The sequence below is a fragment of the Triturus cristatus genome, chromosome 11 (genome assembly GCF_964204655.1).
Source record: "Triturus cristatus chromosome 11, aTriCri1.1, whole genome shotgun sequence".
In the NCBI taxonomy this organism is placed as follows: domain Eukaryota; kingdom Metazoa; phylum Chordata; class Amphibia; order Caudata; family Salamandridae; genus Triturus; species Triturus cristatus.
This window is the reverse complement of record NC_140594.1, coordinates 62,206,021-62,225,608: the sequence shown is the minus strand read 5'-3', so window position 1 is coordinate 62,225,608 and position 19,588 is coordinate 62,206,021. Positions and strand designations below refer to the sequence as shown.

Here is a 19,588-nt window from a genome sequence, read left to right as displayed (position 1 = left end):
GTGCCTGTCTGCCCATTCTATCTAGGGTGGTCAGAGTGTGGCGATGGCAAATTAACTAACATAGAGCTCATTTCTACGTGAGAGACAGGAGAGTTCATCAATGGGGGTTGTACGACCCAAGCCTGAGGGGAGGTTCCCTGACTGGAGCAGGAAAGGGAGTTAGTGGTAGAAATTGGAGATTGGGGCTTAAAGGTGGGCACCCAACCCCAGACACCCAGGACTAGGGATGCCAAACTCTTTGGAAGAGAGAGGGTCCTGAATGTACCCAGACCTGCGTCGACTGCATGCCCTTGCATATGGTGTAATGACTCCAAACTGGCATGCACCACTTTTGTGTTTGAAGGGCGAATTGCCTCAAGTAGCTGCAGCCGTCATAAAATGTATAATAAAAGCAGAGAAGTTATTAACAGTGGAAAATATAACGAATGCTCTGCAGCAGACACAGTATAAACATTATGAGTTACAGTTCTAGGATATGTTTTTAGTTTCTAATTCTATTGCAATGCACTTTTAGCAAAATTTTGCACTATAACTTTCTCGCATAAGGGTTAGCGAAGGAATTAAAAAAACAGTGATGTAGCAATACCATATATACTATGTTACATCTTTATAGCCCTGCACTTTTAGTGAGATTTGCACTAACATCTTTGCACTTTAATCTGAAGCATGACCGTAGTAACCATTGGTGACCGGTAAGGATACTATCTTTATTAGCGTTTAATCTATTGCTTCTGCACTTTTTAGAGAAATTTGCACTGTAGTGCCACTCTCTTTCTGCTATTGAACAAGAACACACAGATATTGAGATACACGTATTAGTTGACAATTTTATTGAATGGTATATTTCAGTAAAGTTGCATACATTTCCTTTGCATTTGAACCTGATAAAGGGTAGAAATAACAAGATGTTCTTTTTCTAGCATTCGTGCTGTATAATCGACTGTTCCGCACTTTCTACCGAAACATGCACAATGACTTCCATCTTGATTTTGCTGCTTAAAGAAATAACAAAATGGCGATGACATCTGTTCTGGTTTACAACTGTACTGTACCTTTAACATAATTGCATCTATACCTTGCTTTTAACTTGGAAGTATGGTTATAATAATATGATTTACCTTTATTATGTATTAAGATTTTAATATTTTAACTCTAGTATTCATGTAGTAAATAAGGATTTTTATTAACTGGAATAAAGGTACTTTGATACTCCCAACTGACTACCCTTTCTAAATACATTCAACTCAGATAGGCACTGTAAGTCTTCTTAAGTTCCCCTACAGTAAGATCCTGACCCCATATCTTCTCAGCTGGCTGAAACACCCCTGCATTCAGCAGCCTTGGTACAGGACCAGTCCCTATGGCCCAAAACGATCCCAAAAATGTTATTTAAAATAGCCAGAGTAGCACAGGGTCCCTCCATCACAACTACCTCATTCGCAACCTATCTAAACAGGACCAGTTCCGCCACTGCTACCTTGCACGAGTGAGGGGACAGGAAACTATCAATGACAGCAATGGCTGGTGTGGCATCAAGGTGAGATGCAAAGCAAACCAAAACGCAAACCCGCTGCGGCTTTGAGTCGCCTGGTTGGGATTGTAACTGGATCCGCAGAAAAGAAATTCAAGGGGCAGACGAAGGCTGCTTGAGGATCCAGAAATGGGCAGCAAAGGTTCCGCGTTGACTCTTGCTTCAAAAACACTACAGGAAAGCAACTTCACACTGCCCAGGGAGGTTCAAAGTGAGTTCCTTGACTAGTCAACCAACTTGGATCCATTGAAAGTACTCCCTATGCGGAGTCGCAAATGATAAGGACGCGGCACAGGAGAGGGGGGGGGGGGGGCAAAAGCTTTATCCACGGCACAGCGAAGGCTTGGAACGAATTGCCTCGTTATCTGAGAACCATCACTGAGCTCCTACCTTTTCATAAAGAACTAAAGACCTGGCTCTTTTCTAAAGAGTAGGCAGCCTCCTCTTCTACCTTGGCATTCTTAGAGAATCAAGAAGTGCCAGGACACCTCCGGGTATTTGTTGCACTCTATAAATTACATTAACATTAACAGTTGCAGCCAAAAGGCTACAGAATGATCACTTGTTAGAGCAGGGGTTGGGGGAGGAGAGGAGAGTAGGGCGCGGATTAGACTAGGACTATGGAAAGCATCCTTCTCAAGCTGCAGCAATGCCAGGGACGCACGAACAGGGATTTGCCATAAGGGAGATGCATCTGAGTGAAGGAGAGAGAATGGGGCGAGGAAGAGGGTAGTGTATTTTTGTGGCTTTAAGCTCAGGGTAAAGGCCAGGGTGTACGTGTACATTGGGAGTTCACAGCAATGGTGCTTGGGCGGCAAAATAGTCCCAGAAGGTGTGAAGAGACAGTGCATACAAGGAGATGTGTGAAAAAGTGTGCCCAAAGAGGCAGGTCAAAGAAGGTGTGGGCTAGTGGTATGCATAATGAAGTATGTGCATGCATAGAGCGCAAGTAGTGTGTATATATGTATGCAGTATTTCTGTAACGCAAATCTAGACAAAGCCAGCGGTTATCTGTAAAGGGTCAAAGTCAACCTTAAACTCAACCAGTGATAGGAGAAGTAGCTAGTTTGTTTACAGTCAATCCGTTGTGATCTTCAATTAGGAGAAGAGTTAAAGACGCTCCTTTTTAAAGAGGCGTTGGGGAGGGCCGGATGGATTTAGGGATGCTGTTCCACATCTGGGTCAATAGATGAAAAAGGACTGCTTCCTTGATTTTCTTTTGTAAAACCTCTTAATCTGCAGTCTGATTGTGTCCTTACTGTAGGTGTGTCGAGAAAAACCAGATGGTGAGATTGTCCACAAGACAAGCAGATGTGCTAGTTGTGACAGCTTTATAAATGATCCAGTTGGTTTTAAAGATGGTGCAGCCCGGCAAGGGGAGTCAATGGAGTTCCAGCAGGTCAGAGGTGATGTGATGATATTTCTTCAGGCCCTATATGAGATGTGCTATGTTGTGTATTTACGGTGCCGGTGTAGAGTTTGGGAGGCCATGGAGCTGGGCTTTCACACCATCTATGTAGCAACCATGTACAAAAAGATGTGCACCAGGAAAAGGGTGCAAGGCAGTGTATGCAAAAAAGACACCCAGATGCATGTAAGCAGGTGTTCAAAAACTGGTGCTTGCAGGGTTTGTGAAATATTGGATCAATAAGGTCACTGTGCACAAAGAGGATCACACAAGTATACCCTTGTATAAGGGGGCACGCGGCACCACTAGCACTGTGCGCAGCTACATACAGTCGCACAAGGACTTTGAGGAGGTAGACTGCACCAAAAGGTTGGTTGCAGTGGGGTTTAGGTTGCCCCACAAGGCTCCTGTAAGATGAAGGAAGTAATGCACTATATGTGTTCAACAACAACACATGCTGCAGATGTGTCCTGCATTACAAGACCTCTGTGCAGTGGGGCAGGAGGGAAAGATCATGCCACATGTCCTCTTTGCAGATGGGCTTGATGTATCCTTAGGCTTTGAGACAAGTGAGGTGGTAGGTTGCACTACAGGCCTCTGAACAGACAGTACATTGCATCTTGAAGCATCTTGGTGGGAACAGATTATACCTCGAAGGCCCTGTGCGAAAAGCAGACTGTGCCACGCTATACAGCGCCACAAACCTGCCGTGCAGATGGTAGATCTCGTTAAGACCAGTGTGCAAATGTTAAACTGTACAAACGTGCCTTCATGTGCGAGTGGCAGGTGAGTGAGATTGTACCAGAGGGCTTCTGTGTAAGGGGAACTGTGGCAGATTCCTTTCTGCAAGGGCAAGTTGAGCTACAAGGCCTATGTGCTGTGGCTGATTGTACTAGGAATGTGTTGTGTAGGGGTGTAATAAGCAAAAATACTGCCATGCTGTGTGTGCCTATAAAAAAGCAGCAGCACAAAAGGTAGGCTGTACAACATGGCTTCCATGCAGGGAGTTGTTATTGTATTTATATAGCACTTACTACCCTGATAAGGCGTCAAAGCACTCTTCGGCGAGTGGCACGCTAACAGGGAACCCAAAAAGGATTAGTGGTGCATTAGTATAGAGAAAAATTAATTTGAGCGGTGGACATGTGAGTCTGTTAGTTGGATTGGAAAGGATAACGGAGGAACAGAAGAGGGAAGGGTCTAGAACGTGTTTATTTGGAGATCGTAGTAGTAGGAGGAGGAGGTATAAGATGAGTAAAGGAGGGATGAGGAGGAACGAGTCTATAGAAATGGATTAGGGAGAAAATTAGGTCTCGGAGGAGTCTAAGGAGGGATACATGATGGAAGGGTTTAGTTAGGGTTGTTTGGGAGATCTGGATAGTAAAATGAGGGTTGAGATGTTGCAAGGAGGGAAGAGACTAGAAAGGGTTATTTTGGGGTTCATAGTAATAGAATGAGGTTTGGGATGAGTCAGAGAGTGGGGGTAGAGGTTATAGTGAGAGAGCTATGGGGTGAGATATAGAGTAGTGCAATGGTGGCGAGAACAGATTGTAACACCAGGCTTGTGAGGTTTCAAAATCCCCACAATACTTACTTTCATCACTTTCTGGGTGTTTTTAGGGAATTATGTGCCTCTCACGAAGACTTGGCATGAACATGTGGATATGAGAGTGTGTTGTCCCCGGAGCGGCCCTACCTCTGGTTTATGGATGCATGGGCTATGAGGGGGACAAAGGCCTCGGTGTATGGATGCATGGGCTATGAGGGGGACAAAGGCCTCTGGTGTATGGATGCATGGGCTATGAGGGGGACAAAGGCCTCTGGTGTATGGATGCATGGGCTATGAGGGGGACACAGGCCTCTGGTGTATGGATGCATGGGCTATGAGGGGGACAAAGGCCTCTGGTGTATGGATGCATGGCCTATGAGGGGGACAAAGGCCTCTGGTGTATGGATGCATGGGCTATGAGGGGGACACAGGCCTCTGGTGTATGGATGCATGGGCTATGAGGGGGACAAAGGCCTCTGGTGTATGGATGCATGGGCTATGAGGGGGACAAAGGCCTCTGGTGTATGGATGCATGGGCTAGGAGGGGGACAAAGGCCTCTGGTGTATGGATGCATGGGCTATGAGGGGGACAAAGGCCTCTGGTGTATGGATGCATGGGCTATGACGGGGACAAAGACCTCTGGTGTATGGATGCATGGGCTATGAGGGGGACAAATGCATCTGGTGTATGGATGCATGGGCTATGAGGGGGACAAAGGCCTCTGGTGTATGGATGCATGGGCTATGAGGGGGACAAATGCATCTGGTGTATGGATGCATGGGCTATGAGGGGGACAAAGACCTCTGGTGTATGGATGCATGGGCTATGAGGGGGACAAATGCATCTGGTTTATGGATGCATGGGCTATGAGGGGGACAAAGGAGTGTCTTCTACTCCATCCCTGCTGCTCCCTGCCCCCCGGTCACTCACCGTCAGCCGTGCTCAATGGCCCCTTCAGCTCCATGTACTTGCTGGGATCTCCTTTGGGCGGCAGCTGGGCTTGTGCTTCCATTGCCTTCTCATCGAGAACTTCCAGGCTGCCTTTGGACTAAAGGGAACCAGACATATCACCAGCATGAGAGGTTGCCTCGGGACGCACACAGAGTACATATGATCCAGTCTACGCTCCCATAGCTGCTGCGTAGTCCTCCATTTAATCCCACCTCCTATGGCTTCGCAAGCAAATCCCACCACCTTTCAATACACCCATTCCTTTCAACTTGCAGCAAGTGAGTTTTAAAGATTTATGCAGGGCGCAGCGGAATGTTTGCTACTACAGATTAATGGATTGCTTCCTGGTGGTGCTATAGTATGTGTTTTATGGACACAAAAGGCATAGTGCGCTGGGGTTCCCAACATTTTTATAATTTTTTGTGTTGTTCCCCTGAATCCCAACTGTCCCCCCCTTCCCCCGAAATCCATGTGAATATCTGAGTATTTCATCTTGTATTTTTAATGACCGATAGATCCACTGTCAGAGATTTTTAAAAAGTGTGAGTACAATGCAAACTTCTGTCCTTTGTGTATGATCTGCAGTGTTTATCGTGTTTAAGTTTATGTTTTGGAACAGTTGTCCCTTTTAATTTATTCAATTTGCTATTGAATACAGTTTGCAGGTCGCTGGGTGGTCCGCCTTGTAAAACGCCCATAGGGTCTTTTCTTCCTAGATATGTGTGTATTTCCACCACATATTGATAGTAGAGCCCTTGCTATGCAGGAATGTATGACGGTACATCACATACATTCACAACGCGGTATTTTACATCACGTTCGTTACAACGCAAGTCGTTACAACGACTTGCGCTGGACTTAGGAATAGTATGATTTACTATTCCAACTCCAGTCTACGTACACTAGGGAAGGTGTTGGAATAGTAAATCATACTATTCCTTAGGTTAGAGCGCCATCCAGCGCAAGTCGTTGTAACGACTTGCGTTGTAATGACCGCGTTGTAATGGATGTCTCCCATTATTCATTGGCGGCTGCTATTAATGGGAAGTGGTGAGCCGGGGGTAAAACGCAAACAAATAAAATAAAAAAGTACTTACCTGCCACTGCCAGATACTGTCTCAGTGTTCTTCTGTTGCTGTCCCAACTCCCGATTGCCCACGGGCTGGTGCACACTGCGCAGGCTCTCAGGCACCAATCAATAAACGGCTCTCATGCTAGTAATATTTACCAGCATGAGAGTAGCACCATGATTGGCCTGAGCGGGCTGGTTTAACGCTTGCTCAGGGCCTTGGAACCTGCGCCCCTCTCCACACAGCTGTGCAGCACAGCTCAGTGTAGAGATCGACGTGCGCATGTCGATTTGGCCATCCATAGACAGCAAGCAAAACAGACATGCGCACTTAGTGTCCACTACTCCCCCTCCCTCCCAAATCTATCATGGCTCCGCCACACCCTAGCCTCGGCTGGCTCTAGCGCGTAAGAAAAATAAAATAACTATATTATCATTTTACTTTTCCCGGTTCCCTCTGCTGGCTCGCAGCAGGGGTGGCGACGCGCCTCTTCCGGAATGGAGGAGCCGCTGCGGTGGTTATGCACAAGAACAAAAGGTTTGTAACAATGTCACCTCATTTTGTTTCTCCCAAGTCTGACTCTTCTACAAAAGATTTTTATCTGTCTTTATACACTGTTTTTGCAAACAAAATGTCCAGACTTTACGTAACGTGATGAATAGTTTGTTTACCTCTTAATACAGTCACACAGTCAGTACAGATTTTTCCAGTGATGATTAATTACAGATGAATATTTAATAATTACTGGAGCAGCTGCACGGACTGTGTGACTGTATTAAGAAGAAGTAAACAAACTAGTCACCACATTACGTGAAGCCTGGACTTTTAGACTGCAGTATATAAGGATAGAGAAGTATCTTTTGTGTAAGAGTTAGAGTTGAGAGACACACACTTGGGTGCCACTGTTACAAATCCTTTGCTCTTGTGCATAAAGAGTGCTCCACTATCAATATGTGGCATAGATTGGGGTAGTGTCAACAGGATCTCTGAGTCTGGTGAGACAAATCTTGGCATTGGATGTGATAGTAGTGTATGAGCACCAAAAACTGTCAGTTATTACTAAGCTTTGAAGGGAGGGACGTGCGACATTTATACCAGAATTGCCTTCTCTGTCTATGTACATGTGTATTTGCCCAGGTCTCCGCTGGTGTATTGTTGAGCCCTATTTTTGCAACCCCCTTGCCTCCTGCATCTTTAGAATTCTCACCATTACTCTCAAAGGCAATGCTATGGTTGCCATTGTTGGGGTCTACAGGGCCACTCTTGAGACCTATGACAGTCGGCGCAAGCTTAAGGACAGAACTGGCAATCTTGGGACCTATGGTGGTTGGTGCAAGCTTGGGGATGGCGACTGTGGCTCTCTGCTACTCTTGGGGGCCACAGCAGCTGCTGAACTATCTCTGGCACTCTTGGGACCTATGGCAGTCAGTGCAAGCTTGGGGACAGTAAAGGTGGCTCTCCACTACTCTTGGGCGCCACCGCAGCTGCTGAACTATCTCTGGCACTCTTGGGACCTATGGCAGTCGGTGCAAGCTTGGGGGCTGCAGCGCTGACTCTTATTGCGTCTTGTGCTGGTGGTACCCAAGACCCAAGAGCTCTTACTGTGGCTTGTGCTGGTGCTACCTGCAGTTTAAAAGCTCTTACTGCATCTTGTGCTGGTGGTACCAGAGATTTGAGAGCCCTTACTGAGGCTTGTGCCGGTGGTACCTGCATTTTAAGAGCTCTTACTGCGGCTTGTGCCGGTGGTACCTGCAGTTTAAGAGCTCTTACTGTGGCTTGTGCTGGTGCTACCTGCAATTTAAAAGCTCTTACTGCATCTTGTGCTGGTGGTACCCGAGACTCGAGAGCCCTTACTGCGGCTTGTGCTGGTGCTACCTGCATTTTAAGAGCTCTTACTGTGGCATGTGCTGGTGCTACCTGCAGTTTAAAAGCTCTTACTGCATCTTGTGCTGGTGGTACCTGAGACTCGAGAGCCCTTACTGCGGCTTGTGCCAGTGTTACCTGCATTTTAAGAGCTCTTACTGTGGCTTGTGCCGGTGGTACCTGCATTTTAAGAGCTCTTACTGCGGCTTGTGCTGGTGGTACCTGCATTTTAAGAGCTCTTACTGCGGCTTGTGCTGGTGGTACCTGCATTTTAAGAGCTCTTACTGCGGCTTGTGCCGGTGGTACCTGCATTTTAAGAGCTCTTACTGCGGCTTGTGCCGGTGGTACCTGCATTTTAAGAGCTCTTACTGCGGCTTGTGCTGGTGGTACCTGCATTTTAAGAGCTCTTACTGCGGCTTGTGTCGGTGGTACCTGCATTTTAAGAGCTCTTACTGCGGCTTGTGCTGGTGGTACCTGCATTTTAAGAGCTCTTACTGCGGCTTGTGCTGGTGGTACCTGCATTTTAAGAGCTCTTACTGCGGCTTGTGCCAGTGGTACCTGCATTTTAAGAGCTCTTACTGCGGCTTGTGCCGGTGGTACCTGCAGTGTAAGAGCTCTAACTGTGGCTTGTGCCGGTGGTACCTGCAGTTTAAAAGCTCTTACTGCATCTTGTGCTGGTGGTACCCGAGTCTCGAGAGCTCTTACTACATCTTGTGCAGGTGGTACCTGCGGTTTGAGAGCTCTTACCGCGGCTTCCTGCAGCAGGCGCAGCATGGACTCACCTTGCTCCTGTGCAGGTTGGCTTGGATTCCGTTATCACTTATCTTCACCGTGATGTGGCGCTCCGACAGGTCGGGCCTGAGGAATGGCGGTTTCACCGTCACCGCTTGCTTCTTCTTTGGCTTGACAATGTACCTGGAAGAGAAAAAACAGAGACAAGACCATTACTGTCGGAGAATGTTCCTCTGTGATGCTGTATTCTGCAACGACAGCGAAGGCACAAAGGAAGGCACAGAGCTCCGGAGCACGAGGCTCTCCCTTAGCTATGGTAGTGGCAGCGGCCGCAGTCTGAGGCTCAGAACAGGTCAATGATTCATTCAATCAAACGCTTGTAAGGCGCGGCTACTCACCAGTAAGGGTCTCAGGGCGCTGACAGGTCCATTATTACCCAGGACAAAAAAACTAAAGGACTTTCACACACTCACTCACACTCTCTCTTCTCTCTGTTTTGAAGTTCTCATGTCTAGTTTCTCAGATAATGTTTTTGACCATGATATATCAGCGTGATTGTTGGGAAATCTGGAGCCCATTTATTTTACCCCAAACTCCTCCCTTCCATGCCCACTTGCAGGGCTGTGTGAAACCACTTTGCCTCCCACTCTGTCAGAGCAGGAATGGAGCTACATGGAGGGCAATGTGCTCACGATTGTCACCCCAAGGGAGAGACACCGTAGGCGACTGTCGATCGGGTCGATGTCTACACACAGCCATATGTTGCGCTGGGTATATGAACTACTCCTGCGTTTGCATATTTAGGGCCAGTGCTTCATAATGTCATTAAATACAGAATCGTTCTAGTGGGATATTTATGCAAGAGCGGGATGATTGATGTAAGTGCAGGAGTTTTTATTTTCGCAAAAGAGGTTTTTATAGTCTGTTTTTACTTGCTACCGAACTCCTATCAAGAAGAGCACGGGTTATTAGTGTTGGTTTGTGGACCCCCATCCCAGCTGGGTACATGCCTGCCGCAACCCTTTGCAAGCCACCACTGCCAAGTTAGAGGACAGGGTGATTAGTGTGAGGCCTTTGAGGTGTCAGCTGCAATCACTTACAAGGGTGTAATAATAAGGTAAGCCTCTATTATTAAGTAACTTCAGCAGGCACACCAACCTGACAAGATCATTACAGACCGAGATTTGAGTTTGACGGCACGCGCACCATGTAGTAGCGTACTTCATAGTAGCACGACTTTAAAAAAAAAAATCACTTTTACCACTACAATGTTCTCTATTTGAGAAGACAGATTACATCAGTAGCTGTACTACAATAGTCAAGATCGTGAAAACTATGTTTACAACAAATGTAAAACCTGCTTAGAAGGACTATTTTGGGTCGGAGCTCAGTGTTAACAGAGCTGAACTGGTCTTTAGAGAAACTGATTCAGGGGTGACAAGACTGATGCTAAGTGAGGCGTCCATCAGATTCCTATAGTGAAATGTGAACACTCACTGGTCTGGTATCCGCACATGTGACTGTCTCTGCCCCAGCTGTGCCACAATTTAAGAACATTTTCTGGTTGGCTATCCGCACATGCGACTGTCTCTGCCCCAGCTCAGCTGCGCCACCATTCGAGAAGGTCAAGTCTGTCTGGAAACCTCTGAGGACTCCAGCGGATGACCCTCAGAGCCCCACCTGTGTGCCAAAGTACACCCCGCTTCCCTCGGGGCTGTAGTGAGCTATCAAACATAGGAATCTTCCTGGACTCCCCACCCTGGCCCTGATCAGAAGTTCATGGTACCGGGATATCAGTAAACCCGCAGGTAACCTTACAGATACGCTTTAGTGATTTCACACTAGTACCATGCAACTAGGAGGAAAACCCCACGGATGGGAAATTACCACACGGGACTGTATTTCATCATTTCATGGTGTTTTACCGCAGACATTCACCACCTGCTCAAAGGAAGAAGTACATGTATTCACAGACCTGCCATGAGGCGGGGCTGAGGGAGGGGGGGCTGTACTCGAGGGAAGGGTGAAGTATTTTCTCAAGGGGGCTCACTGAGCTCACCTGTAAACACACGGGGGTGAGACTTCGCTGCAGCTGAAGCCTCATACGAGTTTTAAAACTTTAGCCAAGTTCTCCAACAGCCGCAAAAAAAAACGGTTTGGCAAAACCAAACTACTCGGATCAATTGGGGTGGAATTCCATGAGTTAGTCCCTCTCCGCCTAACTGTCAGGCGGGAAGAGGTAGTACGGGTCCCTTGCTGCAGGGGAGTCACTGATTGGCTAGTAAGCGAACAGATTCACTGATTTGATGCAAGTAATTGAAACAAAAAAAGCTGCGAGGCCATATTTCTGTGGATCCAATTTTGTTCCAAAGCACGAGCTGTTGTGAGTAGCCACAGTGCCACCCAGTGGACGTCCAGGACAACAGCACACACTGGGCTCATTATCGCGGTAGAAGTGGGCGATAAAACTGTCCGCGGTCTATGGAAATGACGAGCCAGATGTACTAAGCTGTTTAATGGTCGACAACGCCCCAATCAGGGTTTGAGACCGCGAAAATGCGGTTTCCTATGTCCTAGTCCCATTTTAGGAGTCATAAAAGTACTTCCACTGCCAAAAATGGTATTTTGAATGGATACGGATTCCCAAGTTTGTCTCCTTGTTTTATGTTCTATATTTCAATGTTTCTTGCTAACTGGATTTCTTACCTCTGTTTAGCGAAGTTGTGGGTGAAATAATGTCATTTAAGAGAACCCTATGGAATAGTGCATTTGTTTTTCCTGTTGTCATCACAGGAACTAAAGGCTGCCCATCCTGAGGGCAACATCGTCAGAACCCATGGCCTCAACATCATATCCCACGCAGACTACAACCAGCTCATCCTCTCGCTCTCAGAAGACCCCTCCACCACTAGGACCAACTTCCACAACTGAATGACAAGCGTCGCCAACTGGATGATGGCCAAATGCCTGAAGCTCAAGACGGAAGTGCTCATTTTTTGTAACACCTTTCCATGGAACGACACCTGGTGTCTGGCTGGCGGAATTCGAACTCACACCGACAGACCATGCTCGCAATCTTGGCATCATCCTGGACAGCAAACTCACCATGGAACACCAGATCAACACAGTCTCCTTGCCTGCTTCCACACCCTTCACAGACTCCAAAAGATCTCCAGATGGCTCCCAGTCAACAACCGGAAATTCATTACTCAAGCCTTAGTCACCAGCCAGCTGGGCCACAGCAATGCTCTACACAGGAATCACCACCCAGCTCCTGAAGAGACTCCAGACGATACAGAACTCAGCTGCCAGACTCGCCCTTGACTTCCCCAAATGGACCAAGTTCACCCCCCACCTCAGGAACTTCCACTGGCTACCGAGCCAGAAAATATGACAATTCAAGATGCTGACATGCCTACCAAGGACCACCAAACATCAACCACCGCCTGAACTTCCACCAACCCTCCAGACACCTGTGCTCTGCCTCCCTCGCCCTAGCTCACACTCCCCGCATCTGCAGCTTCTTTCCTGGAGGAACGGTCCAAGGGGGGCTTAGTTCCGTGTGGTGGTATCCTCTGTCTAATGCCATAGTAGCCTCTTAGCCTGCCTGGGTCCCTTTAATTCACCTTCTATGTTCATTCTTTGGAGTTCTCTTTCGATCTTCTTCATTTGTTCTGGGTTTACTTTTGTTTTGCAAGGATTTGTTTTGAATGTACCATGTTGAAGGACGTACAGAAGGGCTGCTAGGCTTAAACATTACACTCCCGTCTCTGCCATGGCCGTCCCCGGGCACTCCCAAAACCCAGAGTCGGTCATTCAGGGATCTTGGCATTACTTGGTATGATGAACCTAGGGGCAGGCTGCCTTCAGAGCTGGGTGGGCCGCCATGAAAGCCACATTAAAAGCCTCTTACACACTGCTTACACAATGTTTTTGAAACATTGTACTATACAATGCACTGTTTGGAACAGCTTTTTTGAAACATTGTTTCAGGGCGGGAGATCCCCTCTCACCCCCTCCCATGCCCACCATCAACCCAATGAAAGGGCAGGCTCGCTCATTTCACACACGCACACGGCGCTGTATGGGGCTGGGCTGGACATTTTTGACAGAACCAGGTTTGGTTCGATCAGGCCCTACCGAACCAGAATTATTGACTGCATCAAATCTTGTGATTGTCCCTTGAAAAGATGGCCTCTTAAGATTCCATCTGACCCCTGTAGGATCTTGGTATATGGCAGCATCAAGACAGCAGACATCGATATACTGCCAGGGGTGTAGCTTAGTCAGTGCGATACCGGGGTGTAAATCATACATTTCCCGAATAAAAACAGTATCCTGAAGGGAGGAGGGATGACCAAGGGTTGAGATACACTGTTCCCATGAGGAACAAGTTCAATGCTGATTTGCAGTAGGCGGGCCCCTGTCTAAGTTCGTGATATAAACAAAAATAATAAAGTAAAAATGTTTAGTCAAATGTGGATAAACCAAAGCACAGGAGACCAGACTCAGGGCCCCCAGACCCAACTCTCAAGCCAAGAATAGATTTTTTTTTTAGGGGGGGGGGGCGGTTTCGGCGGAGGGGGTCACACTCCAAACAACCCCTCCTTGAAGCTACACCCCTGTACATTGCTAGTACTGAGGATGTGCATGTAACGTTACAAGGACGTTCTGCAATTAGACAAGTCATCTTTATGACTTCTACACTAGGGAACCAGATTATGAATAATCTCATCCCATGATTTCAGTCACTGGTTACTACTCATGGAGCAGTAACTGGTTACATCCTTTGATTTCTGCATCGGGTAACTAACCATGAAGCTGTAACCGCTTACATACTGTGATTTAACTGGTTACTAATCATGAACTGTAACCGCTAACATCGCATGATTTATGTAACTGGTTACTAATCATGAAGCTGTAACTGGTTACATCCTTCGATTTCTGCATCGGGTAACTAACCATGAAGCTGTAACCGCTTACATACTGTGATTTAACTGGTTACTAATCATGAACTGTAACCGCTAACATCGCATGATTTATGTAACTGGTTACTACTCATGAAGCTGTAACTGGTTACATCCTATGATTTCTGTACTGGGTTACTAATCATGAAGCAGTAACTGGTAACTGTACCGGGTTACTTCTCATGTTTTCTGTACCAAGTTACTAATCATGAACATGTAACCGCTTACATTCATGATCTGTGTAACTGGCCACTAATCATGAAGCTGTAAACAGTTGCATCCCATGATTTATGTAACTGGTTACTAATCAAGAAACTGTAACCCGATGTCTCCTGTGACTTGTAATCCTGAATCTGTAACCAGTTACATCCAATTATTTCTGTACCTGGTTACTAATCATGAAGTTGTAACCGGTCGCATCCCATGATTTCCAATAATGAATCTGTAACCAGTAACATCCCATGATTTATGTAACTCTTTACCAACAATGAAGCTGTACCTGCTTACACCCCACGATTTCTGTAACTGGTTACTAATCCGGAACTGGAACTGCTTACACCCCACGATTTATGTAACTGGTTACTAATCCGGAACTGTAACTGGTTACATCCCACGATTTATCGAACTGGTTTCAAATCATGAAGCTGCAACCGGTTACATCCCATAATTTATATACCTGGTTACGAATCGTGACACTGTAACTGGTTACTTCCTTCGATTTCTGTAACTGGTTACTATTCATGAAGCTGTAACTGCTTACCTACCACAATTTATGCAACTCTCACTAATCATGAAGCTGCAACTGGTTACATGCCACAATTTATGTAACTGGTTACTAATCATGAAGCTGTAACTAGTTACATCCTAGGATTTCTGTACTGGGTTACTAATCATGAAGCAGTAACTGGCACCTGTAACTGGCCCCTTCTCATGTTTTCTGTACCAGGTTACTAATCATGAACCTTTGACCGCTTACATCCCATGATTTATGTAACTGGGCACTATTCATGAATCTGTAACCGGATGCCTCTTGTAATCCTGAATCTGTAACCAGTTGCATCACATGATTTCTGTAGCTAGTTACTGATCATGAATCTGTAACCGGTTATATCCCATGATTTCTGTAGCTGGTTAGTAATCATGAATCTGTAGTTGGTTGCATCCCATGATTTCTAATCATGAATATGAACCAGTTACATTCCATGATTTCTGTAACTGGTTATTATTTATGGAGCTGTAACTGGTTGCATCACATGATGTGTAATCATGAATTTGTAATCATGAATCTGTAATCGGTTACATCCCATGATTTCTGTAGCTGGTCACTAATCATGAAGCTGTAGTTGGTTGCATCTCATCATTTCTAATCCTGAATCTGTAACCAGTTGCATTATATGATTTCTGTAGCTGATTACTGATCATGAACCTGTAACCGCTTACATCCCATGATTTCTGTAACTGGTTACTATTTATGGAGCTGTAACTGGTTGCACAATCTAGAAAAACTCCCTCATGACCTATATTTCTTTCAAAAATCTGAAATTAAATTCAGCATGGGCTAACCAACTATATCATGACAACAACAGAATTTAAAAGAAAAGCTTTTTAATATTATTTATTTAGCTTCTTTTTTATGTATCAAAATCCTTTTACTTTTTTTTAATATAAAAATATTATTGTAAACATGTACATACAAATGAGCAAAGTTGTTACACAAAATTTAAATACAAAACATTCAGTTAATGCCCCCTGAATGAAAGATCATGAAATTCATACATGCTACACCACAAACATCCGACCTCATACAAACTCAGACAACATTCACAAATGCATATATCCGGGAAGTAGGAGACAAAAGATTGCACAATCTCCACGACCAATTAGAGTGACTGTGTACAGCAGGATCTGAGCAACATTGGTCGACGCTTGTTTCGGTGGCATAAAGAATGGTAGCACCGCCTTCCTCAGGACCTTAGCCAGATACCAGAAAAACACATTGACACCCAGGGGATACTAGTGCCATCAATACAAAAGTCTGTCATATTTAACCTAGTGCATATCACACGCAAGGTTTCTAGAACGTGTTTCACCAGCAAAAAATACGGCCACATATGACATTGACAGTCAGTGGCCTTCCCCACTGACAGACTTTTGTATTCTGTTGTTGTTATGGTATAGTTGGTTAGCCCATGCTGAATTTAATTTCAGATTTGTGAAAGAAATATAGGACATGAGGGAGTTTTTCTAGATTGTGTAGTTGCTTTCCCCTCTTCTCCTTGACCTCAAATTATCTTGTATAGAGGGGGTCCCCAACTTTTGCTTAAGCTGTATCTGGTTGCATCCCACGATTTCTGTAGCTGGTTACTAATAATGAAGCTGTAGCTCCCTGACCCCGCTACCCCTAATTCCACTTGTTACACCCCTAGCCGTACCTGGGTGCCAGGGGGCTGCACAGAACATGCTCCACGTTGCCGTAGCATCCTCGGGTGAAAGGATTAACACCGCCGCGGAATTTGCCCGTCACCTGTCAAAAAAACATAAAATGACAGATCATACATCCTGAATTTATTTATTGCATTCTACCAGCCAAAATAGCTTCAAGGGTTAGTGGTTCTTAGGACAAATACAAAGGGACATCACGCTCAGCTAGAAGTTCACTTGACCACTTCGAGTTAAGTACAAACCAACGCCCGATGGCTAGGAGGACACCGTGTGCCAGTGAGCGAGTTAAAGAAGAGGTCATGGTGGACAGAATGGCGACACATCTTCACAGGCTGCGAAGGATGATGCCGCATCTTCACAGGAGGCGTATCTGTACCTACCTAACTGCCCCTATGGAGCCTCAAGATTGTTGGTCATCCCATAGGATCTGATCGAGTAAAAATAATCTAGAACCACTTCATCCATCATGCTAGCCCTCCCACTGGACCAGTCGCAAGTAGCCACTGGAGCCACCATGACTCCCAGGGTGTGCCACTGGTCCCGGCTGGTGTCCCAGCACCACTAAACGTTATTGCAAGAGGTAGATTCGGAGATATAAGGCCTTTTGGGACAGACATTGGACACTGTCCCACTTGTTACCAACTGTGCCCAAATAAGGATCGGTGGCTCAGTAGCTAGCCATTGACCACCATGACTCGGAAAGGAAATGGCATTCAATCAAGACTTTATTATGGCAACACCATTTATCTTGCCGCATGAGGCACACTCGTTCAACTACTGCAACTAGTGCAAACCACTGCGGCACGCCTGGTAACAAAGTAATCCAGGAGAGCAGAGATTATTCCAGCCTTTCACAGATTACATTGGCTTCTGATGAAACTGGGAATTGACTTCAAGTTGGCAGTCCTTGTTCGAGACCTCCAACTACGCAGCCCAGAGTTTCAAGTTGATAACTTCAATGGCGTTTTCCAGCTCAAGATCTACAATATAGCCAGCCGTTTTCAGTTGCGGCCCCTCCATTAGGGTGGAGGGCCATCACCCCCTTGCTGTTAATGCTGCAAAGGTAAAAATAAAATGGTAAAAAAGTTAGTTTATTACCAGTTTATTTTTAACTGTCTCCAGCCCAGGGCGTGTTTGGGGGCCACTGCTGTTGAATGGCAGCAGGGGAGTGGTGCTCACTCCATCAGTTTACAGTACGCATGCTATTTTGGCCAGCTGTATAATGACAGCCAGCCTGACATGCACACTTTAAACCTCTCCACTCAACTGTCTTAGACAGTTGGGTGGAGAGCCGGCACAGGCCCGCATTGCCTGCTGGAGCGTCGAAGCAGCCCGCGACAGCCAATCCCGGCACTGCTCTCATGCTGCTGAACATTACCAGCAGTATGAAAGCAGCGTCTGGATTGGTGTGGAGAATTGCTGCAGACCAGCACCGAGGGACTGAAGCATGAGGAGTCGAGGACTAGAGGAGGCAAGCCAGCGCATGCAGCGAGTAAGACCATTTGAGTGGTTGGTTGGTTGCCCCAAAAAATATTTAGAGTATCAGCTGCTACTGGTTTCTAGTGAGACTGTTGAGGTGGGTGACGGTGCTTGTTCAGCTACAGCAAACAAATGGTTTAATACCTTCCCTCTCAATCTGCTGCGGAGTAGAACCTTTTAAGTTTCAAAAACTATTAAAGACCCACCTCTTTAAGAGATAACGGATTGTAGTTATGCTAATGTAGGACACCTCAGCACCAAGAAGCTTCGGTGATAGTAGTCTTTGGGAGGGAATGTATATAGCACTACTATCTAGTTATGTGGGCAGTGGGTTTTGGGTTAGAAATGTTTGAGGCTATCAAAAGGACTCAATTTTTAGGGGTGCATCATTTTAATCCAGAGCATCCCTGGAATCATAGGTGGCTGCATCAAAGTAAGCCGGGGTACCAGTAATCCTGCCGGTCTCTTCACTCAAACCTCTGTTTTTAGAGCGACCAGAGCACTTGCAAACTCTGCCGCCATGACCCGAATCATCTCCCATTGGTGATCATTGGACATAGTGTGTTAAACTACTTTCACGTTTATCACGAGTGCGCTGGAATGAAGAATGCTGTTGGGTCTCTGGCCCTGAAGATGCCAGATACCTCTGGTTTTCGATGTGTACCCTATTTTAAAGTGAGCTATAATTTATTTGCAGTATTTGACAGTTCTTTACTTCATAACAATTTAGAACTGACTGGAGTTTCAACATTATGTACTGTTATCTGAAGTGTTGCACGGTGTCTGAATTTCGAACGCCACACCATGTCCAGCAGTAAGCCCCGACTGCTCACCCCCCGGTACCCTAAGAGTCATTTAAATGGAATGGCCATGTACTCCTTCTAGGACTTAACAGGGGGTAACTGGGCATTCAGTTTGAGTGTCATAGTATTGTGGTCCTAGGACGCATATTGGTAAACAACAGTAGCCCTAGGGCCTAAGTGTTACTTTCCAGTAATCTGTCAATGCCCGGAGACCTAAGAAAAGGCAATGCGCATGCAGGCAAACTCTTGGCTATCCCATCTCAAGAGCAGCTATCCCGGCATCGCTGGTGTCTGGAGAAAAGCTCTGAGCTATCCCTTGCGGAGACCAGTTATACTGACAATGCTGGTGTCTGCAGACAAGATCTTGGCTGTGTCAAGCGGAGAGCAGCTATGCTGGAGTTGCCAGTGTCTGCACACAAGCTCTTGGCTAGCTCATGCGGAGACCAGCTACATCGGATTGTTGGTGTCTGTACACAAGCTCTTGGCTAGCTCATGCGGAGACCAGCTACGACTGATTGCTGGTGTCTGCACGCAAGCTCTTGGCTAGCTTATGCGGAGACCAGCTACATCGGATTGCTGGTGTCTGCACGCAAGCTCTTGGCTAGCTCATGCTGAGACCAGCTACATCGGATTGCTGGTGTCTGCATGCAAGATTTTGGCTAGCTCATGCCGCAGGGAGGCAAGACATAGGAGAGGCAGCGCCCTTGGAGTATGTGGGACTAGAGGCACCCTTCCCACCCGTTTTAAGGCTCATGGGGCATTATCTCCTTAGGGATCAAATTACAAAGTAGT

General features: G+C 46.2%; 1 protein-coding gene across 2 annotated transcripts in view; it reads right to left on the bottom strand.

The window, feature by feature from the left end:
* ZDHHC8 (zDHHC palmitoyltransferase 8) overlaps positions 1–19,588 on the bottom strand; it is a 218,277-nt gene that overhangs the window by 18,195 nt on the left and 180,494 nt on the right. For both annotated transcript variants that reach the window (XM_085636173.1, XM_085636174.1), the window contains exons 6-8: positions 16,505–16,596; positions 9,156–9,288; positions 5,420–5,537 (exon numbers count right to left, since the gene is read on the bottom strand). In XM_085636173.1, the coding sequence (XP_085492299.1) occupies positions 5,420–5,537; positions 9,156–9,288; positions 16,505–16,596 (343 nt within the window). The remainder of the gene's footprint in view (positions 1–5,419; positions 5,538–9,155; positions 9,289–16,504; positions 16,597–19,588) is intronic.